Raw genomic sequence first — 24,693 nt, forward strand, 5'->3', positions numbered from 1 at the left:
TTGGGTGTCTCAGTCTGGTCGTTCACAGAGCTGGACTCACCTCCCCTCAGGGAGGGCTGGCTACAGATGTGTGCTCATCTTTTTTTTTTTTTTTTTTTTTTAATTAATTAATTAATTAATTAATGGCTGTGTTGGGTCTTCGTTTCTGTTCAAGGGCTTTCTCTAGTTGCGGCAAGCGGGGGCCACTCTTCATCGCGGTGTGCGGGCCTCTCACTGTCGCGGCCTCTCTTGTTGCGGAGCACAGGCTCCAGACGCGCAGGCTCAGTAGTTGTGGCTCACGGGCCCATTTGCTCCGCGGCATGTGGGATCTTCCCAGACCACGGCTTGAACCCGTGTCCCCTGCATTGGCAGGCAGATTCTCAACCACTGCGCCACCAGGGAAGCCCTGTGCTCGTCTTACATGGCAGTGCTGATTACAGGAGCAAAATTGTGCGGAGCGCTTAGCTGAGGGCCAGGCACACAGTAGGTGCTCAGTAATTGGCACAGGAAGGCCTCAGAGAGGGCTGATGGGTGGGTGGTAGTGGCGCGGGTTCCCCTAGCCGTCATCCCACCCAGTGCCCGGCTCATGTAGGCGCTTAGTAAGCACAGGCAGCAGTGAACCTGGGGCCAGGGTGAGCTTGAGTGAGGGGCTTCTCCTGTCTGTGTCTCAGTTTTCCCCTCTGTGAGATGAGGTGGGCACAGTACCAGGTCCCAGGGCCGGGGAGGGGGCTGGGAGAAATGATTTGCCGTTGCTATTATAACTACCATTTCCTGCTGGAAAACTCCTCTTGGGGCTCTGTGAGATGGTGAAGGGGAAGCGCCAGATAGAGGGGGTCAAGCTTCACTGTGGGTCACCCCCAGGTGGGCAAGGAAGGGATTTTGGGACCAAGGAGCAAAGAAGGATTCTGGGTATGCCCTCCTACCCGTCCCCCCAGATCCAGGAGCTCCAGGGAAAACCCCTATGCTGGGTGATGCCAGAGGCCCCACCAAGAGCCCCAGGCCTGGGGCTCAGTCTTGGGGAGACAGAGTGGGACACAGCCCCTAGCCCCATGGGGTCAAGGCTGACAGGAGGGAGGGACAGGATCCGAGGGGAACGGGGCAAGGGGATGGAAAGGAGGCTGGACCATGGGTGGCTGACGATAACACAGTTGCTGGCCACTGCCTGTGGGGGGCACAGCAGGCTGAAGGCGGTGGCCTGGGGACCCATCCCCCTATTAGCCAGGGTAGCGGAGCGGGGAGGGGTCCTCCAGGGTGGTGATCGTCAAGGAGGTGGGAATTGGGTCGGGAAGGAGGAAGTTCCCAGGGATGGGCAGGAAACCCCTGTCTGACCTTTGGCCTTTGCAGCTACCCACTGATTCCTGATTCCGGACCCTTCCCAGCCACTACTGGGAGGGAGGAGGGTTGGGGGCTGCAAGTGGTGCCCAACCAGCTATTTCTCTAGGTTGGTCAGGCCCACCCAGAGTCCCCTGGAACGGGGTAGGAGGAGGACATCTCCCTTCTGCATTAATGGGGAGTCATGTAGGCAGAGTGAATACATGATTTCAATGCAGGCCCCCGGAGTTAAGTTCTGGCTGGGCCACCTACCGCTGTGAGACCTGGGACAAGTGATTTCTCCTCCTTGAGCCTCAGTTTTCTCCTGTCTAAAGTGGAGGCAACAAAGCCAGTTGTGAAACACTTGTCACAGTGCCCGGCACACAGTCAACCTTAATAAATGGTGGTATTTTTTTAAGGTGGGGCTGGATCATGTGCAGCCTCTGATGTGAGGCTGGGGAACTGAGACACAGGGGAGGGACACTGTCCCAGCTGCTGTTGCCCTGGGCCTGTGGGATCACCAGGGGAAAGGGGGCATGACAGGGGTAGAGCCTGGGTGACAAGGGTCCAGTTGAGAGCTCAGGCATGCGGGCAGTGCTTAGGCCAATGCCAGGTGGTGTGACAGTCTTGGTGTGAACTTCAGATTTTGGCTATTTTCACTGTATATTGACGATGTTGCATATATGTATGTATGAACATGATATCTGTTGTCAAGGGAAAAGAAAGGCAACCATAAACTCCTAGAAAACGAAAAAGCCACTCTAGACCTGATGTGCTACAATTTTGAGCAACTGTCACAGTGTAAGGACAAGAGTTTTCAATATACACACTAATGTCTTTTGTATCAAGCTCAAAAATAACATTCTTTTTGGCAATTTGATCTCACAACTTTGATTTGTAATGTTTCTTTTTCCAATAATTTGTTTTAAAAGCTAGATTTTTTTTTAAAATGGAAAAGGTAATGATGAAACTTCCTCTTTTTGCTCAACATTATGACTTTGAGATTGATTCCTTTTGACCGCTGTTTAGGTTTTCGGCAAATACATTACCATAATAATTACCAATGGACACTTAGACTGTTTCTAAATTTTTTGTTTCAATGAACAAAATAAGACTTGATATCAAATCTCCACAAGTGAAATTGCTGGGTCCTAAAGCAATAACATTTTACATTTTGACAGCTGTCATCAATTTGTCCTCCAAAGAGGTTGTTTCCATTGACACTCCTGCCAGCAGAGTCTAAAATTTCTAAAAACAGACTCTCTGAACACGTTCTGCCTGAATTCCTGGCCAGAAAATTCCAGAGGGAGGAGGTGAGCAACTGGTCCTCGAATTCACATGAGGTCAAATGCATCGAATGATGTGAGCATTTGGTTTTTCCCTGAAAACCATTTGTCATAGTCACAGGAAATTTTGTGCATGAATCTCTCTGAATTCCTTTGGAGAGTCATCATAAAACCTGACTTCGATTTTAATTATTTTTTTCTAAATTAAAAACAAGCCATTTGGTTTATTTGATTGTTTGGGCAGAGACGGGAAGACTGTCATGAGGAAGTCAGCTCTGTGTCACTCTGAAGACCGACATTGAAGTTCTCAAGGAGACACGAGGTTTTTAAAAACTCTCACAGAACTTCAGGAAGGTTCTGGAGGAAGCGATATTTCTGGCGAAGAAAAATTTCAGCAAAGTTCAGAAAACCCTCCACTTTTACGCCAACGTGTTTGGGTTTTGGTTAAATGCAAAGGAAATTAAGTTTTGGGCTTTTGGAGTTGACAGAGGAGGCAAGGAGAGCCCTTTGTGGGGGGGAAGAGCCTGTCCTCTCCGGGCATCTGTGTTCCTTGCTGAAAAAAGGTGACCCACTTTCTTACCTGGGACTGGGGGCCAACAAGGTCAGGCTGCTGCTGTCCCCAGTGCCCTTCACCCAGCTTGTGCCAGGCTTCCCCTTTCCACCCCCCCTCCCACACACGCCTGTTTCTGTAGCCATGGAGGGACCCCAGGGTGACCATGAATAGGGGAGGCCAGGGCAGGGACCTGGGAGAGTGTGCTGGGGACAAGGTGGAGACACAGAGGTAAAGACTCGGAGACAGAGGGACAGACAGAGACTTTGAGTGGTAACTGGACAGGTGGAGACAGGGAGGTACAACAGAGCAAGGGCAGGCTGGGGGCTGGCCCTGTGGGGAGGGAGGCAGGTGGGGTCTGGAAGGCAAGGCAGCTGGGGGATTCTCCGTTCTGGCCGGGGATTGGGGCCTGTTCTCTCCAAGTTGCCCCCAGTTCTCACCCACTCCCTATCCTATGGCCTCCCATGGAGATCTGCAGCGCCCAGCCTCTGCCCCCCCTCTTTTCTCCCAACTGTCTCTGACACCAGATCTGATAGTACCCTTCCTGCTCACACACCCCCCATGGCTCCCCATTTCCCCGGAGCTTATTTTCAGGGACCTGGCAGGTACGGCCAAGGTGAAGCTAGCAGAATAAGTGAAAAGTAATGATAATATTTTAGGTCCCATTTACAGCCCTGAGCCCAGCCCTTTGTGTGCATCAGCCCTGGACCCCACAGTGAGGGGTCTGAAGTCCTTGGGGCCCCAGACAAGGCAAGGCCAGTCTCAAGCCCTGGCTGACTCCAGAAGGAGAAGCTGTTTCCTGCTCACTTCTGGATTTACGCCAGAGTTGCAGGGGGAGGGGCGTGTCTCAGACCCATCTTCCCAGCCTCTCAAGTTCTGGGCCCTCAGCCAGCAGCAACCAGGTCTGCAGACTGGGGCGACCCCTGGTGGCCAGCAACGGAACAAAGTGGTTAGACTCTCATCCCTCCCCTCAGCCTCACCTCCTCCTTTGGGGGGCGGCCCTCCAATTCCACCCCCCACCCCAAGCTGGTCCTCTCCCAGTAAAGGCCCTGATCAGGCACTGCCAAGCCACCTCCAAGGTGGGTGGGGGGATAACGAGCAGGACTGGCTGAGGGGGGGGATCAGAGTTTCAAGTGCTGCTATTCCCCTCCTTACACCAGCCTCTTCAGAAATTTTTCCAAACAAATTTTAATTACTTTAAGGGTAATACATGCACATGATTTTTAAAATGCAAACTTTACAAAAAGGTATACAGAGGAACATGAGACTGCTTCCCCCGCCGATCCCCAGATCCCTGATTCCTTTTCCAGAGGCCATAGCTGTGACCAGTGTTTCCTTCAGAGATATTTGGATAAAAGTTTCCCCCAGTCCCAAATTTTAAAAGACGTACACAAATTATTGCTCTCCTGCTTTTTACATTAATGCGTCTCAGAGAAGATCAGCTTTGGCCTTTTTAACAGTTTTATAGTGGGAATTCCCTGGTTGTCCAGTGGTTAGGACTCTGTACTTTCACTGCTGAGGGCGCAGGTTCAATCCCTGGTCAGGCAACTAAGATCTGCAAGCAGGGCAGCTTGGCCAAAAACAAAAAATAAAAAAACCCACACAAACCAGTTGTATAGCATTCCGTGGTGTGGATGGACGGACACTCATTTAAACAGTCCCCAACTGATGGACACTGAGGTTGTTTCCAATTTTTTGCAATTACCAAGAATGTGGTAATAATGTCTTCATTTCTCCTCTCCTCCACCCTCATCTTTTTAAAAGTAAACTTTTAACTTTGGAATACGTTTAGATTTACAGAAACTTTGCAGAGATAATACAGAGAGTCTCCGAATAGCCCTCATGCAGCTTCTTCCAATTTCTTTGTCAAAACTAAGAAATTAATCTTCGTATATTACTATTAACTAAACTCTAGACTTTACTTGATTTCCTCACTAAGTGTTTTTCTGTTCCAGGATCCAACACAGGATTCTCCACTGCATTCAGTCCATCATTTTGTATGCATTTAAATATGGTTGTAGATTAAAAATTGTTTTTAATTAAAATAATATGGTTGCAGAAAAATTGCCTGAAGAGGAGTTGATGGGTCAAACAATATGTGCACTTTTAATTTTGAGAGATTCTGGAAAACTGCCCTCCCAAGTGGTTGTACCAATGAGCAGTCCCACCAGCAGTGTGTGGGACTGCTTGCTTCCCAACAGCAGTGCCAACACAACGTATTCACAAACTTTTGTTTTTATTTTTGTCTTTGACAAACTATAGGGTAGAAAACGGTATCACATTTTTTTCAGTTTGCATTTCTTCCCTAGCAGTGAGATTGGGCCCCTTTTTTGTATATTTCTATGCAGGCTGCCCATGTTCTTTGCCCATTTTCTACTGAGTTATTTTTTGAAAAATTAATATAGAATAGATCCTTACATAATAAGGAACGTAGTTTATTCCTGGATATAAAACACTATCTGAAATGGATCTTTTCTTTGAAAGGATTTTCTACCTAGTTGTTTAGATATAGGAAAGTTTCCATTAATTCTCTTGGGTTTTCTATATATAGTCATACCAACAGCAGATAATATTATTAGGTTGAATTGTTTCTGAGGCATTCCTGCCAAAAACGCCAATTAATCATGAGGAAACATCACAAAAACCCAAACTAGACACCACAAAATGACTCGCTTGGGCTTTTTAAAAAATGCCAGTGTCATGAAAGGCAAAGACAGATTGAGGAATGTTCCAGGTTAATACAATGTGTAAGCCAGGATACTCTTTTGTTACAAAGGACATTATCAGAACAGTTGGCAAAATCTGATTATAGTCTGGAAATTAGAATCTAAGTGTCCATCGATAGATGAATGGATAAAGAAGATGTTTTATATATATATATATGTATATACACACACAATGGAACTATTACTCATAATATTCTCATAAAAAAGAAATCTTGCATTTCAACAACATGGATGGATCTAGAGGGTATTATGTTAACTGAAATAAGTCAGGCTGAGAAAGACAAATACCGTATAATCTCACTTACATGAAATTGTTGCTATTTTGATGATCTTTTCAGAATTTTTCTCATTTGATCCATTAGTATGGTGAATTTTATTAACAGACTTCCAAATATTGAACCATCTCTGCACCTCAGGCATAAGTCACTTTGTTATGGTGTATCTTAAAAATGTGTTATTTGGTTTTCTGCTAAAATTCCATTTGGGAGTTTTGTACCCTCTTCATAGGGAGAGGGGTCTGTAGTTTTCCTATTGTGCCATTTTTGTCAGCTTTTGGTGTCAAAGATATGCTGGCTCTCACCATTCCGATCACTCATTTTACAGGCAAGGTAAACTGAGGACCAGAGAGGAGAAGTAACCCCTTCAGGTCACTCCCAGGTCAGGGCTGGTCCCTAAGTCCTCACGTCTGTGGGATGAGGGCAGCACTGTCCTTGTCCTTAGAGGGGACTTAAGTCCCAGCTCTGCACTATCTCACCTTGTGACCAAATGGACCTCAATTTCCCCATCTGCAAAATTAGCACTAGATGGTCAAGGAGAGAGGGTCGGGTCTTCTTTCTGCACAGTTTCCGTTCAGGGCGGCTGTCGGTCGAAAGCTGGGCGTTGATGGGTGTCGACTGAGCATCTCATCCAGCGTGGGTACCTCTGTAAGTGTCCCAGCAGGGCCCCCAGTGTCTGTCCTCCTGGCCTCGAGCCCTGATCCAGCTGGGGTCTGACTCACCCTCGTGCGCGCCGCGCTGGTCGCCTGCAACCCCCGGAGGTTCCCGGGCGAGAGCGCGAGCGGGGGCTGGGCCGAGGTCGGGACCCGGAGCGGGTCCGGGGGTGTGGCACTCTGCGCTGGGGACCGGCCTGGGCTTCCAGGGTGTAACTGCCGGGAAGGAGGGAGGGTCCCGTCAGCACCTGTAACCTCCTTCCCCAGAGACCCTCCAGCATTCTTCCGCCTTTCCTGGGAACGCCCCCTCCCCAGAGATCCCATGCTCCAGGATCCCCCATGCCTTCACCCCTGGCCATTTCCAGGACCCCTCCCCAGGGACCCCCAGCCTTTTCCCCAGAAGCTCCGCCTCCAGGCCCCCGGCCCCTCGCTCGATACTCGATTTTTCTTGCATCCTCCACTTGCACTCCCCGCCCTCGCCGGAGCCCCCAGTATGCGCCCGACCCCAGGGACCCGTGCCTCCAGAGTGCCCGCGCTAACGTGGGGGATTCCCGTCCCCAAAGAGCGCCTACCCCACCCCCCAAGTTCTAACTCCTGACCTTCACTTTGACTCTCCACAAGGCCCCGCCCACATGGGCAGGGGCATGGGTTCGCCCTCCCCCGGACCCTTCCCGCCCACCCCTCACTCACACGTGCTCGCGCAGCGCCGCCTCCCGGGCTGCGCAGGCTTCACCCTCGGCCTCCGCCGCGCTCGCGCGCCGCTGCACCGCGGCCAGCCGCTGCGCAGACTCCGTGGCCGCCGCCTCCCAGCGCGCCAGGGCTTCTGCGGGCGCAGGGGGCAGGATCAGGCTGGAGACCAGGCTCCTGCCCCTCGCACACCAGCTCCGAATTCATAGTCTGCCTACTATTTGCGTGGTTTATTTTATTTGAATTAAGTTTGTGTGCTGTTTGCCTGACCTTTACGTGTTATTTGCATAGCTTTTCATAGGTTTACATTACTTTTGGGAATCTCTACACGGCGTGTGCATATTTTGTTGTATTTGCACTGTTTTCTGACATTCGCATGACCTTTGCATATTATGTGCATTTCTTTCACAAGTTTTCGCGTTCGTCTGCTTTACGTTTGCACCTGTACGTGTCATTTGCGTAGCTGGGAACCGTCTAGGCTCCTCCCACCTCTAGACCTGCCCACCACTTTGCATCCCAACACACCTGTCAGCGCCCCGTTCTCAGCCCCCATCTGGGTCCCCTGAGCCTTGGCCTCGTCCATCTCAGTCTTCAGTGTCATCAGTTGGGTCTGAAGCCGACTCTGCGGAGTGGAGGGGAAGTGAGGGGGGAGGGGAGAAGGAGTGAATTGGCCCCGCCCTTTCTAGGGGAGACTGAGACTACACTGGTGTTCCTTGAGCTTTATTTGGACCTTTGGGGTCCTGTAGTTGTAAAACACAGACGTGGCCTCTGAAGTCTGGGGTACCGAGTGGTGACAGGTGCCTGCCTGGAAGGAGATCTTTGTCCAGGTCAACCGGCCCCTACTCCAGGCCAACTAGATGTAGAAAAGGTTTAGCTCTGCCGACGGGATCTGGTTCCAATCCTAGCTATATCTAGACTCGCAGACTGGGGTTTCAGACCAGCACAAGCCAATTTGGTGGTTGACAATTGGGTTTCTAGGGTATACTTAGTCACCTCTGTGAGACTGTTACAATAGAAGTGGAAAATGGGGTTTTTCTTTCCTACTAACAAGCCGGGAAAACAAAGGAATGAGTGAATGGCTATAGAAACAGCAAAAGCAGGCCTATAAAAGTTAAGCAATCCTAGTTTCACTTTAACTTTTACTAATCTGTAGTGCATGCAACTAGAATTGTCCTACACAAAGCTAATTCCTTAATCACTCTCTGACTCTATGTGAATTATATCCTGCACCTGGCATTCTTTTCTCCCACACTCCCTTGTAACACTCCCTTGTAGCTTTCTTCATTTCAGAGAGAAGGTCACCAGCGATAATCTTGGAGATGACCACACCCAGTTACGGAGCTGCCTGATGTCAGCTGTAGCCGTTTTGAAATTTCCCAGAAGAAGAATGCAAGTCCATCACTGCCTTGATCCTTATCAGCTACCCCAGACTACAAGCCCTGATTATAAGACTTCTCCCTATTCCCCCAGAGAGGGGGGCACAGTTTTTTTGAGGCGCTAGCCTGCTGTGTTCCCCCTTTGCCTGGCAAAGAAATAAAGCTACTCTTTCTACTTCCTCCAAAACTCTGTCTCCGTATTTCTATTTGGTACTGGTGTACAGAGGCCGAGATTTCGGCAACAAGACATTCTGCAAAACCGCTGGCCTGGCTTCCTCAGAGAATCCTCCATGAAGAGGCAGAGACAGAATTTGAACCCAGTGCAGGCTGCTCTTAACCTCGGCTGCCCCAGGCCTTTCCCTTAGGCAGTCAGGAAAGGTGTAGGGATGAATTTTCAAAAGACATGAATTTTCAAAAATTCATACACTGCCCAACCTCTGCTGCGCCTGGGACACAGGGGTACACAGTAGTTACTCAATAAACGTGAATGGTGGGACATTGAGGATGATTCTTCTGCGAGGCCCAGGGCTGGGAAGGGTTAAGGAAGGGTTTGAAGGGGGTGGCAGGAGGAAAAGGGAGGACCTGGCTGGTACCTCCCCCAAGAGGCCAACTTTAGCCTCCTAATTACAGGTGACATGAATGTCCCTCTCTCAAAATAGGGCTGCTGTACACTGGCTGGGAGGTGGGATGTTGAGTGGGTACCTAGGGGGAGGGTTAGCACAGGGCCTCCCCAGGTGGGCTTAGGGGTCTGAGGCTTCCCTAGCCTCCACCAGTGATCTGGCAAATAGCAGAGGACAGTGGCACCTTCTTGGTCAGAAGGTAGACTCAAGGATGAACTGGCATTGTAGGAGTTGGAAGGAATTACGTGTGTATTCTTATTTGCCTCCCTCAATTGAAGAATGGCGGAAACCAAGGCACAGGGCGTGGGGGGGGGGAGCCCCAGGGATGTGTGTGCACCCTCTCCCCTCCATATTCTGGATTCCCCAGCCCCCCACCCTGCCCACCTACCTGGCGGCCCTCACAGCCCCTTAGGGCCTCCTCCAGCTCCTGTCGGACACCCTCGGCCTGGTTCAGCTGCCTGGTCAGGGCCTCCTCGCGCTGGGCAGCCTCTGCCAGCCGGCGCCGAAGTTCCTCGACCTCGGGCACCAGGTCTCCAGGCGGCGCCGTGGTGTTGGCCCCTGGCTCTGGGCAGCGAGGCCTCCGGGAGGCCGAGGCGGCCAGATTCCAGGCCAGCAGGGCTGCTCCAGCCGCCACCGCTGCCAGGAACACCGCGGCCCCGCACAGGGCGAACACTCGCCTGACGCGCCCCGGCTCCGGCCCCGGCTCGGCCATGCCGCCGCCATCCACAGCTCTGGCCCCAGACGGCCACGAGCATTTAATTGGCACCTTGGGGCGCCAGGGACACCCACGGTTCCGCCCTGCCTGGCGGTGGCTTCAAGTTTGTTGGGAGGGGCTGGACCCACGCCAGGGGCCAGGCCAGGCTAGTGGAGCCCAGGACAGGACTGGGGGGGTCCTGGATTCCAGTCTGGCATCTGCATCCCACGTGACCCTCTGAGCCTCAGTTTCCCCCTCTGTGAAGCGGAGATGACAGTAGCTCCTGCCCCGTAGGGCTTTGTGGGAATCACTTGAGCACATCTGCGCAAAAGCACCCATTTGCACAGGGGGCTCTTGGCGAGGGTCTGGGGGTATATTGTCCCTATTCTGTTCATGGAAAGAACAAGCCTAGAAGACGGGAGGCTACTCGAGCATTTGAGGTCGGCCTGGCTCAGGCTGCCACACTTTTTGTGACTGGCTGTGAGGACCAGAGGGTCGACGCAAGGGTGGATCGGTCCCATCTCCCTTCCTGTTCTCCATTAGGCCACCAGGGGGCGATCTTACAACGTGAATCAGATCCAGGCGAGTTCACACCGTTCCCCAGACTTCCCTCTGAGTCAAATCCTCCTCCTCCCCCTCCGCCCTCTTTCCCCTTATCTCCTCTTGGCCCTCCTCCATTTCCACCTCCCTTTCCTCCTCCTCTTCTTCCCCAGCAAGGCCCCTAGCAGGTCTGTGATGTCACTTCCTGCTCTTAGCCCCCTCCAGCCCTCCTCAGCGCTCTTCAGGCCAGCGCATTCCTACCCCAGGGCTGCCTGAGAGCCCTCTCCTCCCTCTTTGCCCAGTTAACAGTTCCTACCAGCTCTCCCCTGTCCACCAGTGTGTCTCCTCCTCCAGAACCCTCCCCCTTCCCCACTAACTCAGGCCCCTTTTGATCAGCTCTCTCAGCTCTGCTGTCATTTTACCTGTGTTTGATTCCTGGCTGCCTCCCCCATCAGACTGGGTGAGCCCCTAGAAAGCAAAGCCTGCACCTGCCCTGTTCACACTGCCACCGTGTGGGCCTGGCACACAATAGTTGTGCAGAAATGTGAGCTGAGTGAACGCTATGAACTAGAATCTGTGTCCCTCCCTGACCTGCCCCGCCCCCTCCCACCCCCACCCCCACCCCCCAGTTCCACATTAAGAAACCAGAGCCCAGAGAGGCTAAGTCTCAGGCCAGGGACACACAGCAGCCACAGGTCACTGCCAGATTCCTGCTGAAGCTGCAATCCCCCCAACAGCCAGCCAGGGAAGAGGGGCATTTTTAGGAAAGAGAGACGTTTATACCCTGGCCATTGGGTGGGAACTTAGGGGAAGAAATTGAGCAGGTCAAACCCGTAATATTGGGGCAAACCTGCCCCCTCCATCAGCGAAACACAGCCCAGGTATGGTGGGGGTGGCAGGCGGAGCTGTTTTGGGACTTTCCAAGCTGGGAGCCCAAGCTGGGAGTTGGGGGTGAGGATGTTGAGTGGGGATGGGAAAGGACTGAGGTCACGTGAGAAAGGTTTGCTTCCTGGCAATCAAGAGAACCTGCTGGAAGCAGAGGGTTTCATTGCCTGAGCAACTGAGAGACCCTGAGAGAGTCCAGTCACTTCTCTGGACCTCAGTTTCCTCATCTGTTAGATGGGGCTGCCGATGGAGGGGGTGGTGAAATGACTCAGTCATTGTAAAGGGACTCCATGGGAGCACCTGCTGAGCCCCCCTGTGAGCTGGGGACACAGAACTGATGGGGACCCAAGCCTCACCTTCTAGAGCCGAGGTTCTCACCGGAATTGATTCTGCCCCCCAGGGGAAACTTGGTAATGTCTAGAGGCATTTTTTTTGTTGTCACAACCTCGGGGTAAGGTGCTATGGGCCTCTAGTGGGTGGAAGCCAAGGGTGCTGCTCAACATCCTACAGTACACAGGGCAGGCCCCACAGCAGAGGATGGTCCAGTCCAAATGTCAAGAGTTTGGAGGCCGAGAAACCCTGCTCTAGAACTTCAGAGTGGGGAGCTGGTGCGCCGAGCAGCGGGTGGAGACTAGCTGAGGCCATGAGGCAGGAAGGAACTTGACAAATCAAAATGCAGAGAAATGGTCACAGGGGGTGGAGCAAGAGGAAGTTAGGGGTCGGGGGTGGGGTCGGGGGGCATCAGGGGAGGCCTGTCGCAGGGATGGGGTTTGGGGGGCCCTGGGAGGACAGCGGGAGCCATGGAGGAGGGGGCCCGACCATCTGGGCTCGGGACCATGTCGAGGGCAGTGCAGAATTCTGGGAATTCTGGGCAGATGCAAGGGACCTGCCCCCACCCCCAGCCATACACAAGAAGTTGCCCGGACAATAGTCAGGATTCCAGGGGAACTTGGAGGAAGGAAGATAACAGAGGAGGAAGGAATTATGGGCCATGGGAGGATCCAAGAAAGTGGGTTGAAGGGTTTATCAGATGGTAGGCTTCAATTTTGAACACCTTCCAATTTTTTTTTTTTTTTTTTTGGCCGTGCCATGCAGCTTGCGGGATCTCAGTTCCCCAACCAAGGACTGAACCCGGGCCACGGCAGTAAAAGCTCAAAATCCTAACCACTAGGCCACCAGGGAACTCCCAGTGGCCTTCAATTTTGAGAAGCAGAGAGGCTTTCTGGAGGAGGGGCTCCCAGAGCTGGGTACTGCAGGATGAATAAGAGTTTGGGGGATGGAGGAGGAGGGGGCATTGTGACACAGGCCTGTGTGTGTCTGCAGATCCAGGTTTGATCCCAGCCCTGCACTTTCTGTGGGAAGGGATTGGGAACCAGGACAAAGTGTCCCTCATCCACAGCCTTGGTTTCCTCATGGGACCGCCGCCATCAGAAGATCCCGGCGAGATGACAGCAGAACACTGCAGGCAGGCTGATGAGGGTGTAGACTTCTTTAAGACGATCCAAATGGAGAAGAGGGCTGGGGAGGCAGTGGGGTGGTGACTGCCAGAAACGCAGGGATTCCTGAGAACATTCTAGAGCAGGGAAAGCTGGATGTGGATGTCAATGGGTGTCCACCCTGGCCCGCAGGGCAGGCCCCAGATGCTTGGGGGTGACACAATAACACTCCAGAAACTTGAGAGTAAAGTTTTTCCCCCCCTAGAGGGGTGTTTACTTTTTCGGAGCCCAAAGACCCCAGAAGAAAGTGACTTTCTAGAAACCGTGTCAGCAAGAAGCAGGTGCCCCACCTTCCACCCCCATGCCCTCCTCAGCTCTAGGGCAGCCTTGGGCCAACTCCGCTACTTCTCCATGCCCAAGGTATCCCTCCAGAGCTGCCCCATGGACCCCTTAGGCTACCCCATCCCCCCTCTCCTCCCCACAACCGTGTTGCCATGTGGTCCCCTCAGAACGGGCCAGGTCAGGAAGCCTCAAAGGGGGAAGCAGAGAGGGAACCGGACCAGTCCAGGTTGTGGCCTAAAAGACATCAAAACAGGGACTCAGAGGCAGATACAACACGGGCTCCGCCCCCCCAAGCCCTGCCCCGCTCCAGGACCGCCCCCCCCATCCCCTCCTTGCTCACTGGGCTCTCCCTCCCTCTCCAAGATTCTTCTCCTCCTCGGTGCCCAGCCCTCTGCCCCGCAGGTAGGCCACCTCCCCAGACCGTGACCCATCCCCGACTCCCATCCTTTCCCAGCTTTCTTCTCCCCCGAGCTGCCCCCTCCTTACCGGCCGGCTTTCTGGGACCTCAGATCAGCAGAGCCTTGAGGACCACGACCACGACCACAGCGAACAGGACGCTCCAGCAGCTAGAAGAGTTGTTCTCAGCTGAGGCCTCACTCCCCCTTCCGGAGTAGAGATCGGGACAACTCAGGCAGCTGCCGGGCCGGCTCCAGCAGCTGGAGGCTGCGCCCCCAAGAATCTCCACTCCTCCCCCACCAAGTCACTGGGGAGGAGAGCTGGCAGCGGCCAGCCCATGGCTGTGTGACACAAGGGACAAGGCTGGGACTTAAACTTTGCCCCCTGAGCAACGGGGTTTTTCGAAGCCAAGGGGGTCGCGAGTCTTCGGGGTGGGGTGAAAGGGGAGTAGCCGGGGGTGGGGGGTCGTCTCGGACCTTAGTCGCTGCACCTCCTCCAAAGTGTCCTCCAGCTTCCGGTTCAAAATCTTGATCTCTCCTGGTGGGGTCGGGTACAGAATCAAGGGGCGCGTCAACACACTGACCACGCCCACTCACCTGGCTCCAACCCGGGACAAGTCCCCGCCTCTAGCCCCGCCCTCATTCAACCCACGCTGGGAAACCTGGCGTGCTCCCCCCTCCCCTACTCCAGATGGAATCTGGCCCCATCCCTCCCTCCCGACCCCAACCCTGGGACCCTCCCTCCTCAGTCCTCTTCAATATCTGGCCCACCCCTCGGAGCCGCCTCCGTGGAACACTGGCCTCGTGCTTTTCTCACCCTGAAGCTCCGCCACCCGTGCCTGCTCCATCTTCAGAGAGTCCCTCAGGGTCACCTGCGACGCGGGGGTGGGGGTGGGGTGTGGGAAACTGGACTTCTGTCCTTGGGCCCTGGACCCCTCCTTAGGCCCTGGGATCAGAGGAGCTTGGGTCCAAACCCCCTTCAGTTTCCACTCCGACCGTCCCCTGCACCTCAGTCTCCCACCTTGAAGAGTGGCCACAACCTCCCACCCTCCCAGGGCCACCGATAAGTGTGTGATCCTCGAAATGGGAGTTTTGAGGCCCTCCCCAAGAGAATTTGGAAGCTCCCCATGCCCAAACTCTAGGAGAAGTTTCCAGATCCCCCGGGCTATTGCCCGAGAAGATTGAGAGGTCCTCCCAAAACCAGAGCACAGGGGGGATTTCGGAGTCCAAGTAGAGGTCCAGTGGGAGTTTCAAGGTTCCCCCATATCAGGACACAGATGAAAATTCCAAAGTCTCTCAGGATGCAGTGGAAGTATCAAGAGCCTCTTCTTTCTTTGGGACCTGGTGAGGTCCCGATCCCAACCCCTAGAGGGGACTTCTGCTCCCCCAAGACTGGGGCCCGAGGGGAGTTTCTAGCTCCCACACACCAGTGCCCTGGAGTCTGGAGATTCCCCCATATCCTAGCAGGGATACTGAGGCCCCTGATTTGGGTGCTCTGGGATGTTTTAAGACCCCACCCCACACTAGCACCCTGGAGAGAGTTTAGAGGTCTCCAAACCCTGGTGGGGACATCCAGGGGGGAGTTTTAAGGTCTATCATCTTGATCTCCACGTAGACCCTGTACGAACCCCCGCAAGTACAGGGCCCACTCTAGGGGGTGCAGTGGCTTACCACCGTCTGGTTGCAGGTGGCGGCCTGGATCTCCATCTTGTGTAAGACTTCCTGGGCCTGGGTTAGCTGGTGCTGCACGTGTCGAGTGAGGTTCTGACACTCCCGCTCTGCTTGGAGGCCATCCGTGCAGTCCTTGCTGTCGGCCCTGACAACGAAGATGATCAGGGGCACGAGGATAACCATCAGTGTGACCAGAAGCAGCAGGAAGCACACGCACCGTGGCAGCTTGCCGCAGCGCAGCACCGACTCATTCAAGTGGTCAACCATGGGCACAGGGCTGTAGTGATACAAAGCAGGTGCCCTCCAGATCTGCCCGTAGGGACTGGACGGGAGTTAGGGGAGGGCGCTGGAATCTCCTCTGGGCTGGGGCTACCCACTTATTAGCATAGGAGCTGTGCCGACCAATGACAAGTTCCAGTAGGATCCTCTGACTTGGAGGTGCTTGAATGGGGAATCTGCAGGCTGAGCAGAGCCCAGGCTTTCTGTTTCGGTTTCCTGTTTCGCTTTCTCAGAAAAAGAGGTGGGTTGTTTCTGCCTAATTATGGCCTCGGGACTTTCTGGGTTGGTGGCTGGCTGGTGAGATCCTGTGGGAGGGAACTGGGGCTACCTGCGACACCCCATCTCAAGTCCCTGCCCTTCTCCTTCATGTTTCTGAGGGTGACAACTGCAGTTACTGAGTGCCTAGTGCATGCCAGCTTTGTGTTCATCTGTACCACGACCTGAAGAGGCCGAGGGCGTTTTTGGTTCCCAAGTCCCCAGCTGGGGAAACTGAGGCTGAGAGGTGACTAGTGGACTGGGGACAGGGTCTGGGTCTGACTGAAGAGGCTGGGTTTTGAATTCAGGGGTCTCCCTGGTGACCTAGCAGGGGTTCACTTAGCATCCCTGCCACTCCCCGCCCCCCACCAAGGGGACCATAGGGAGCCATGGAGGGTGTCAGAGGAGGGACCATAGCCTGCGGGAGCGGGGAGACGATCTGGATGGACCCATGAGACTAAGGCTGCAGTCCCCCCATTTGGCCAACAGAGGCTGCCCCAGCCAACAAACCAGGTCCCTGTTCTAGCTCCACCCAGGAACCGGCTCCTACTTCCACTATCTGCCCCTACCACCCCAGGACTCCACATAAACCCTCTGAACTGTAAGCGAGCAGGACCCTATGGGGCCTTCCCTGGGCAGGCTCTTCCCCCATATCTTCTGCTTCAGCTCCTCTCTGAAGTACCTAAATAACAGTATCTAATGCACATTCCTGAGTTGTTTTTACAGAAGTGAAACGCCTCCCTCACCAAATGGAAGATGTTAACTACTTGATGACCATGAGCATGTAGCCCCCAGGCCTAGTGGTGCCTGAGGATTGATCATGTTAACCCCTGTGACACCACCCTGTTACGTCACCATCAGCCAATCAGAGAATTGTGCACGAGCTGATCACAGACCCTGTGACCAACACCTGCCACCCACCCACCGCCCCCATACCTGGCCTTTAAAAATGTTTTGCTGAAACCCTTCGGGGAGTTCACGGTTTTTCTGAACCCCGAGTTCACGAGCCACCCGCCTCCTTGCATGGCCCTGTGATAAACCTTTCTCTGCTCCAAACTCTGACGTTTTGGTTTGTTTGGCCTCACTGTGCATAGGGCGCACGGACTTGCGCTAACAGAACCTCAGTTTCCTCATCTGTAACGTGCGGCCATAACAGGGGCAGCCTCAGCAGGAGGGGCCCGTGAGGAGTTCTGAGTAAAATGCTTTGGCATCCAGTAGGCACTCAATGGAGGTGTGGACGGCCGTGTGGCTCAGGGCAGAAGGAGAGGTGGGTAGTGCAGAAACATGGCCATGGAGCGAGGAGCACATTTTGAGGAAAGATGATCATGTCCATCTGGAACACGCTGAACCCAGAGGGCCCGGGGGGGCGTCTGGGGAGAGGCCTCCAAAGGGGGTTGGACCCTGGAGTGAGGTTCAAGGAAGCTCAGGCCACACTGATCTCCCCTCCATGTGGCCTGGGGAGCCAGAGCTTCCTGCTGGAAATCGGCTTGATTACAGGCTTCCAGTTGCCGGCTGTGACCTCTGGAAGGCAGCTGTGTGCTTCTCCTGTGGCTTCTTCAGCCGCAGCCTGACCACAGCCCAGATTCTCTTGCGTCTGCCATTTGCCGTGTTTGCAGTCAGCTGGGTCAGATGGTGCATGGGGCCAAAGTTGGACATCCCTCTGCCTAGAAGACCCCCATTAAAACCACTCAGCAGGCAGATTGACAAGGGATCAGTGACGATCTTGCTGAGGAGGCCCAGGGGGAGCTTGTGTGTCCCATGAGTAGGGTCCTCCCTTCCAGGCCAGGACTCCAAGCGCAAAGACACGACCCTTGGCAAAGCTGACTTATTGGAGCCCCACTGTGCTGGCCTTCCAGACTTTAGGGTCAGCTTGGGACCATGATTTCAGGTAGAGGCCAAGATTGTGTGTGAGCAGCCCTGCCTCCCTATGGGACCCTGGGCAAGTGATTTCCTCATAGCCTCAGTTTCCATAGCTGTAAAATGGGGATGATCATAATAGAACTTTTGGGTGCCCCCCGTTACATTCTGCAACCAAAGCAAGTGCCTTATTCACCTCACTCTAGTCCCAGTGCTGCAAACAGAAAGTCTGTGGGTTTTCCCTCTAAAATTCCCAATGGAAATAGTTATGCCACCGTGCTGCTGATTTTAGCTTTGCCATTTTTTAAAGAATCATTTTATTTTGGTTTGCAGAAATATAGCGAAGATAGTACAAAAACATTCCATAGACCCCCACACCCCATTTTCCCCTACTTTGACCCTCTTACATCTGTATGGTACATTTGTTACAATTAATGAACAAATTCTGATTGATAACATGATTATTAGCTGAAGTCCATGCATTATTCAGATCGCCTCAGTTTGTCCTTAATGTCCTTTTCTGCCCCAGGATCCTCACGGGACATTTCTGTCTCTGGGCTGAGACAGTTTTTCAGACTTTCTTGGTTTTGATGAACTTGACAGTTTGGAGTCAGGTGTTCTGTAGAATGGCCCTCAGTTGGAATTTGTCTGGTGTTTTTCTCATGGTTGGACTGGGTTTTGGAGACGAGGATCTCAGAGGGGAAGTGCCTTTCTCATCACACATGTGTCCAGGGCACGTGCCATCAGTGTGACTTATCCCTGTGATGTTGACCTTGATCACCTGGTGGAGGCGGTGTCCGTCAGGTGTCTCCACCATAAAGTTACCTTCTTCCTCCCTCTCTGCGCTGTGCCCTTTGGAAGGAAATCACTATTTACAGCCCACACCTAAGGGATGGGGAGCCGTGATCCACCTCCTTGAGGGCAGAACATTTGTGTAAATTGTTTGGGATTCTTCTGCCTGGGAGATTTGTCTCTTCTCCCTCATTTATTTATTTATTCAATCATTTATTTATATCTGTGTGGACTCGTGGATATTTATTTTACACTTGACATTATTTATTTTGTCACTCAAATTGTTCCAACTTTGGCTCTTTGTTACTTTTGACAAACTTAGTTCCACCAAAACATACTGGAACATTCCTTGTAGGCAAGTAGAAACCACATGCTCATAAGGGGTTCAGTTAAGAGAAGGCCACCATCATTCTCTGGGGCAGGCAGGGCAGAGACACTATTTTAGGAGCAGGGAGCACACACAAGGGAGATTTTTCTTTCTTTTTCTTTTTATGGCTGTGCCTCACAGCTTGTGGGATATTAGTTCCCAGACCATTGAACCCAGGCCCTCAGCAGTGAAAGTGCAGAGTCCTAACCACTGGACTGCCAGGGAATTCCCATAGGAGATTCTTCTTTTTGTGGTAAATTATAAGAGAATAATGTAAGACATTAAAGAAACACATTTCGTAAAGGACAAAAAGCTCATCCATAATCCTTCCTTCACTTAACTGCTTTATTTCTGTTCATGAAACTACACATGTATTTCATTGCATTGACAGAACACCTTATTTTGGGACATTGAGGTGTTTTCAGTTATATATGGCCATGTGCGGGCGACAGAGGACATCGCCATGCTTATAGGAAGGCGCTGGCCCAGGGACGATTCCGCCCCCAGGGGACATTTGGCAATGGCTGGAGACAGTTTCGGTTGTCACAACTGGGGGAGGAAACGCGCTGGCATCTAGTGCGTGGGAACCAGGGCTGATGCTCAACACCCTATAGAATACATAGGACGGTGACCCCACCACTACAGAGGATGCTGGGTCTCAACAGTGCCGAGGGTGAGAAGCATTGCCCTGGAGGGTCTTAGGTGCAGCTTAGGAATCAGATTCGACCTCAAATTCCATCTTGGCTCTGGACCAGCTACTTCACCTTGCTGAGATTGTACTTTCTTTTTTCTTTTCTTTTCTTTTTTAAAAAATATATGGTTATATAGAATTAGCTTGTCTTTTTTTTAAAAAAATATTTATTTATTTGGATGCGTTGGGTCTTCATTGCTGCGCGCAGGCTTTCTCTAGTTGCGTCCAGTGGGGGCTACTCTTCCTTATGAGGGGCGCGCTTCTCATTGCCGTGGCTTCTGTTGCCGAGCACGGGCTCTAGGCGCACGGGCTTCAGTAGTTGTGGCACTCGGGCTCAGTAGTTGTGGCACACGGGCTTAGTTGCTCCACAGCATGTGGGATCTTCCGGGACCAGGGATCGAACCTGTGTCCCCTGCACTGACAGGCAGATTCTTAACCACTGCACCACCAGAGAAGTCCCAGATTGTGCTTTCTTATCGAATGGGTGTGATATCAGCTCCTTCCCAAGTTGTTATGATGATGAAATAAATCAATATATCAAAAGTGTTTAGCTCAATACCTGGTGCCTTCTCACGCCCCTGTGAGAGTTCATCCCTGTCACCATTTGATAAGTTTTGGATTCAATTGAATTCTTTCCTTAAACTGAGTTCCCAGAAATGGGGTTACTGGGTCCCAGGGGAGGCACGTCTCCCTGGCTCTTGCTTTCCCTAAAGAGGAATCCAGAATTTAATCTATTGCCTGCCCCTGAGTGGATTCTTGTCTCTCTGAGTATGCCACAGTCATTCTTGTTTTCCTTCCAGCTCCTTCCATGGTCCCTGTTCCAGCAGCTCCTCCCTCTCCTGTAAGACACACAAGCTCCAGAGTGTCCTCCACCCACATTGGACATTTCCCTGGGTCCACAGTTCAATCAGCGCCCCTTTCTCAGTCCCAGGGCTGAGTGTGGGCATTCGAACCATGTTCCTTGTTGCAAGAGTTCACCAAAAGGATGTGACCACCGGTTGAACTGGGAGCTGGACCGGGGCAATTGGAGGCTCCATATCTCTTCCTTTATCCTTGGAATGTATATTCTGCCCACTTTTCTCATTTCAAGTCACTTCAAGACACAACCTTGAGAAAGTAATGCACTTTTGAGACCATCTAGATGATATATCTGACTGTACCCCCATTAAGGCCTCTATATAAACTTGTAAGATTCTGGTGGGTGGGTGCAGATATCTACTCATCTTGCAGCCACACAAGACAAGCCTCATAAGTAAGTTCCCTTGCTTATTAAACCTGCCACCTACCCATCTGGAGTGGTCTGCCTCTTTCTTCCATCTCTCCTTACCCTCTGTCTATAGGGGCCAGTTTCAGATTTCACTCAAGGAATTCCAGAGGTTGAGAACCAACAATTGGTGAGCCAGCCAGGAGACTGAAAAAATGGGCCTTGGGGAAGAGGCATTGCAGGGGAAATTACAGGTTGGTCATCAACCTCTTCGTGGGGAAGAGTGGCCTGTATGGAGATGCTCATGGACCTCTGCATAAGTTCAGGGTTGTCCTGAAAACACCAACTGGTCTGATGTTCTGTTTGAGGAACTGTGCAGAGTGCACTTCAGGAAAGAAGGGAGACTAATGGCTGCCACAGGGGGCTGGCCACTGATGCCCAACTAGAGGCTGAAGCTTGAGTTAGAAGTTGAGGGAAGAGCTGAGGTTAGAGAAGGATGTGAGGTTGTTCACTACTCTCCTAACTTTGGGGCTGATGGACAACGTGAGAGAGCAGGATGTTAAGTTGGAGAACTGAGTGTGCTGTTTTGCAAAGCAAGGAGGGTGCAAGCTGTCTCAGATTAAGGTCAGGACACTTGTGACAAAGCCACTAAGAGGTAGGACCCCTGGGAAAGTGAGGAGATTGAAGGGGAAGATGTTGTGGTGATTGATGGTGAAACAGACAGAGCACTCTGTGCTGTCGGACCCCTAAGACCAAGGAAAGCAAAAGTACAGCAATGACAAACTCAGCCCGTGGGGCAGTTCCCAGTTCAGGAAACATTCATGATGAGAGAATATATGCCTGCTGAGCTTATTGATATAGCGTCTGGGAAAATTAATAAACATTTAATTTAAAATGGAGTGGGGACAGAAGCAAGAAAAACTACAATCCTGCAGCCTGTGGACCAAAAACCACAGTTACAGAAAGATAGAGAAGATGAAAAGGCAGAGGGCTATGTACCAGATGAAGGAACAAGAAAAAACCCCAGAAAAACAACTAAATGAAGTGGAGATAGGCAACCTTCCAGAGAAAGAATTCAGAATAATGATAGTGAAGATGATCCAGGACCTCGGAATAAGAATGGAGGCAAAGATCGAGAAGATGCAAGAAATGATTAACAAAGACTTAGAAGAATTAAAGAACAAACAAACAGAGATGACCAATACAATAACTGAAATGAAAACTACACTAGAAGGAATCAATAGCAGAATAACTGAGGCAGAAGAACGGATAAGTGACCTGGAAGATAAAATGGAGTGGGGAGGCCTGAAAGACGAGCTCTCATACCTTACCCCTCAGTGTCAATTGTGCAACAGAAAGAGATGGTACCTTTGCATCTCCAACAGGAAGAAGATTACTACTTTGCTACCCAGCAGGTGGAAGGAAGGATTTCTCCTTGCCTGGCAACGGCCCAGCCAATGAGAGACTGTCACAACTCAGCCAAAGAAAAGCCACTACACTTCAAACTCCCAGTTTCCTCCAATGGATTCTTTGTTTATAACAGCCCTTCCCAACTTCCCCACTTCTTGATAAAAGAACGTTTCTCTCCTACGTCTCCAGACTTGCCTGTGGTTCTCCATAGATTGCATGTCCCAAATTGCAATTCTTTGCTGTTCCCGAATAAATCCATTTTGTTGGTAAAATAACTGGCTGTTTTATTGTTTTAGGTCAATATTACTTGGTATGTGAGAAGTGGGGTTCAGAGAAGACCCCCAGTGACTCTGAGGCTGGTGAGCAAACAGGTGTTGGCACCCACAGAGCCCATTGAACTCCCTGCTTCCTTGCCAACCCTTGAGTTTGAGGGTAAATTTTCTCCTGGATTCAAGCTCTGCTCTTTTTGCATTTTGAAAGTCTCCAGGCTTTATTTGGGAATCTGCTTATTGTATTTATTTATTTATTTGTTTGTTTGTTTGTTCGTTTATTTATTTATTTTGAAGCCTTCATCCTTTCTGTTAAAGGCTTTGTCCTTTCTGTGAGTACTCATTTGGCACTTTGGCCTGACTTTTGAAATCAGGCTGTTTCTCCTGGAACTGTGCTAGTCCTCAGTCTAATTCCTTTTGGAACCTGGCTGTTCCTATTGGAACTGTGCTCTTTACTCCCCAAGGGAGGGGTCAAGCTGGTTCTTTCTTTATTTATTTATTAAAAATTTTTAAAAATAAATTTATTTTATTTATTTTTGGCTGTGTTGGGTCTTTGTTGCTGGGAGCAGGCTTTTCTCTAGTTGCGGCAAGCAGGGGCTACTCTTTGTTGCGGTGCGCAGGCTTCTCATTGTGGTGGCTTCTCTTGTTGTGGAGCATGGGCTCTAGGTGTGCAGGCTTCAGCAGTTCAGGCACGCAGGCTCAGTAGTTGTGGCTCGTGGGCTCTACAGTGCAGGCTCAGTGGTTGTGGTGCACGGGCTTAGTTGCTCCGCGGCATGTGGGATCTTCCCAGACCAGGGCTCGAACCCGTGTCCCTTGCATTGGCAGGCGAATTCTTAACCACTGCGCCACCAGGGAAGCCCCAAGCTGGTTCTTTAAATGGGGTGAAGGTGAGGGTGGATCGGTGGGTTGGGCAGAGGCATACTTAAGTGGGCTGCGTACCACCTTGGTGGTGCTGTGTGCAGGGATCACGTACAGTACCCTGCTTTCACTGGCACCACAGGAATGGCAGTTGGTGTGTGGCCTTGCTGTATCTTATTGTTCGTAATTGCCCCTACTGAGCATGCGTGTAGTTATTTTTAGTCCCTTATATTATAGTTCCTTTGTATTCGGTTGCTAGAGGAGACATTTGTCCAGGTGCAAGCCTTCCAGTAAAGGGTCCCAGGTCCCAGCCTGTCTCAAAACTTACCAACCTGGTTTTCCAGATCTATATCAGTTAGTCCACATGCTTGTTGGTGAGGGTCAAGACAAATATCGGATGAAACTAGCCAAATGGGAACATCCTCTGAAAGAGATTTAGAAAAATAAACCCCTACCTTTTGGCAAGAAGCTAGAACATTTGCTGGAGACCTCCACTGATCAGTTACAGGAGCTTTTCCTATACCTATTGACTGGAACAAAATTTAGGCTTGCACACAAAAAGCTGATGGACCTGTTCATGACTATTATAATCAACTTCAGATTGTTTTCAAAGAAAATTCTGGTCTTCCTTCAGATGCTGAATCCACTTGGGTAGCCTTTAACTCTTATGTTTATTAGTGTGCTGAACTGGGATCTTTCTCTTTTAGTTAAAAGGACCAGGGTGGAGGGGGAAACTATGTCCACTCCAGATTTAGTTAACTTGGCAAATCAGCTCGCTCACACCCTAGATGAGTCACCTAAAAGAAAGACCTCCAAAATTCTTAATTTTCAACTCTGAAAAATGAAGTTCTCTAAATGAAACCAAAACTTTCTAGTTTCTGCTATTATTGCAAAAAGCCAGGACATTGGAAATGAGATTGTTACAAATTTAGGCTTTCAGACATCTTCAGTTTTTCTAACCAGCCTTTCTAATTCCCAATGATGAGGCTCCAAGGAATTACATCGGCTCTTCCCAATACTCTGTCTTAATCTGCTCAGAGAAACAACTCTCCAGACTGGGAATGAACCTCTCTCTGCTCTTATTTTTTATTTATTTATTTTAAATGTTTACCTACTTTTCTTTTCTTTTTTTTTTTTTTTATTAATTAATTAATTAATTTATTTTTGGCTGTGTTGGGTCTTCGTTTCTGTGCGGGGGCTTTCTCTAGTTGCGGCAAGCGGGGGCCACTCTTCATCGTGGTGCGTGGGCCTCTCATTATCGCGGCCTCTCTTGTTGCGGAGCACA

At 51.3% G+C, this 24,693-nt stretch overlaps 2 protein-coding genes and 1 long non-coding RNA gene across 3 annotated transcripts; all 3 read right to left on the reverse strand.

The window, feature by feature from the left end:
* Positions 1 to 1,206: 1,206 nt before the first annotated feature.
* On the reverse strand, positions 1,207 to 10,313 carry CCDC194 (coiled-coil domain containing 194). The gene is made up of 4 exons (XM_082453401.1): positions 9,852 to 10,313; positions 7,993 to 8,089; positions 7,471 to 7,603; positions 1,207 to 6,996 (listed from the first exon to the last, which is right to left on the reverse strand). The coding sequence occupies exons 1-4, from the start codon at positions 10,173 to 10,175 to the stop codon at positions 6,846 to 6,848; spliced, it is 705 nt and encodes a 234-aa protein (XP_082309527.1). The 5' UTR covers positions 10,176 to 10,313; the 3' UTR covers positions 1,207 to 6,845.
* A 2,950-nt stretch (positions 10,314 to 13,263) lies between these two features.
* LOC309656692 lies at positions 13,264 to 13,966 on the reverse strand. Its single transcript, XR_014261477.1, has 2 exons — positions 13,847 to 13,966; positions 13,264 to 13,594 (listed from the first exon to the last, which is right to left on the reverse strand). It is a non-coding gene; the product is annotated as an uncharacterized lncRNA (long non-coding RNA).
* A 37-nt stretch (positions 13,967 to 14,003) lies between these two features.
* On the reverse strand, positions 14,004 to 15,882 carry BST2 (bone marrow stromal cell antigen 2). Its single transcript, XM_082453405.1, has 3 exons — positions 15,427 to 15,882; positions 14,573 to 14,627; positions 14,004 to 14,293 (listed from the first exon to the last, which is right to left on the reverse strand). The coding sequence occupies exons 1-3, from the start codon at positions 15,691 to 15,693 to the stop codon at positions 14,127 to 14,129; spliced, it is 489 nt and encodes a 162-aa protein (XP_082309531.1). The 5' UTR covers positions 15,694 to 15,882; the 3' UTR covers positions 14,004 to 14,126.
* Between the last annotated feature and the right edge of the window lie 8,811 nt (positions 15,883 to 24,693).

The sequence above is a fragment of the Balaenoptera physalus genome, assembly GCF_965194825.1.
Source record: "Balaenoptera physalus genome assembly, chromosome: 3".
Lineage (NCBI taxonomy): Eukaryota > Metazoa > Chordata > Mammalia > Artiodactyla > Balaenopteridae > Balaenoptera > Balaenoptera physalus.

What these genes read in the sequence shown, in the direction of transcription:
- CCDC194 (XM_082453401.1), bottom strand. Translation starts at nt 10,175, where the DNA reads ATGGCCGAGCCGGGGCCGGAGCCGGGGCGCGTCAGGCGAGTGTTCGCC. An exon ending in GGGGCTGTGAGGGCCGCCAG is followed by an intron (nt 8,090 to 9,851) that starts GTAGGTGGGCAG and finishes TCCACTCCGCAG; the next exon opens with AGTCGGCTTCAGACCCAACT. An exon ending in GCGGCGCTGCGCGAGCACGT is followed by an intron (nt 6,997 to 7,470) that starts GTGAGTGAGGGG and finishes CCTTCCCGGCAG; the next exon opens with TTACACCCTGGAAGCCCAGG.
- BST2 (XM_082453405.1), bottom strand. Translation starts at nt 15,693, where the DNA reads ATGGTTGACCACTTGAATGAGTCGGTGCTGCGCTGCGGCAAGCTGCCA. An exon ending in CCACCTGCAACCAGACGGTG is followed by an intron (nt 14,628 to 15,426) that starts GTAAGCCACTGC and finishes CCCGCGTCGCAG; the next exon opens with GTGACCCTGAGGGACTCTCT. An exon ending in ACGGGTGGCGGAGCTTCAGG is followed by an intron (nt 14,294 to 14,572) that starts GTGAGAAAAGCA and finishes CGACCCCACCAG; the next exon opens with GAGAGATCAAGATTTTGAAC.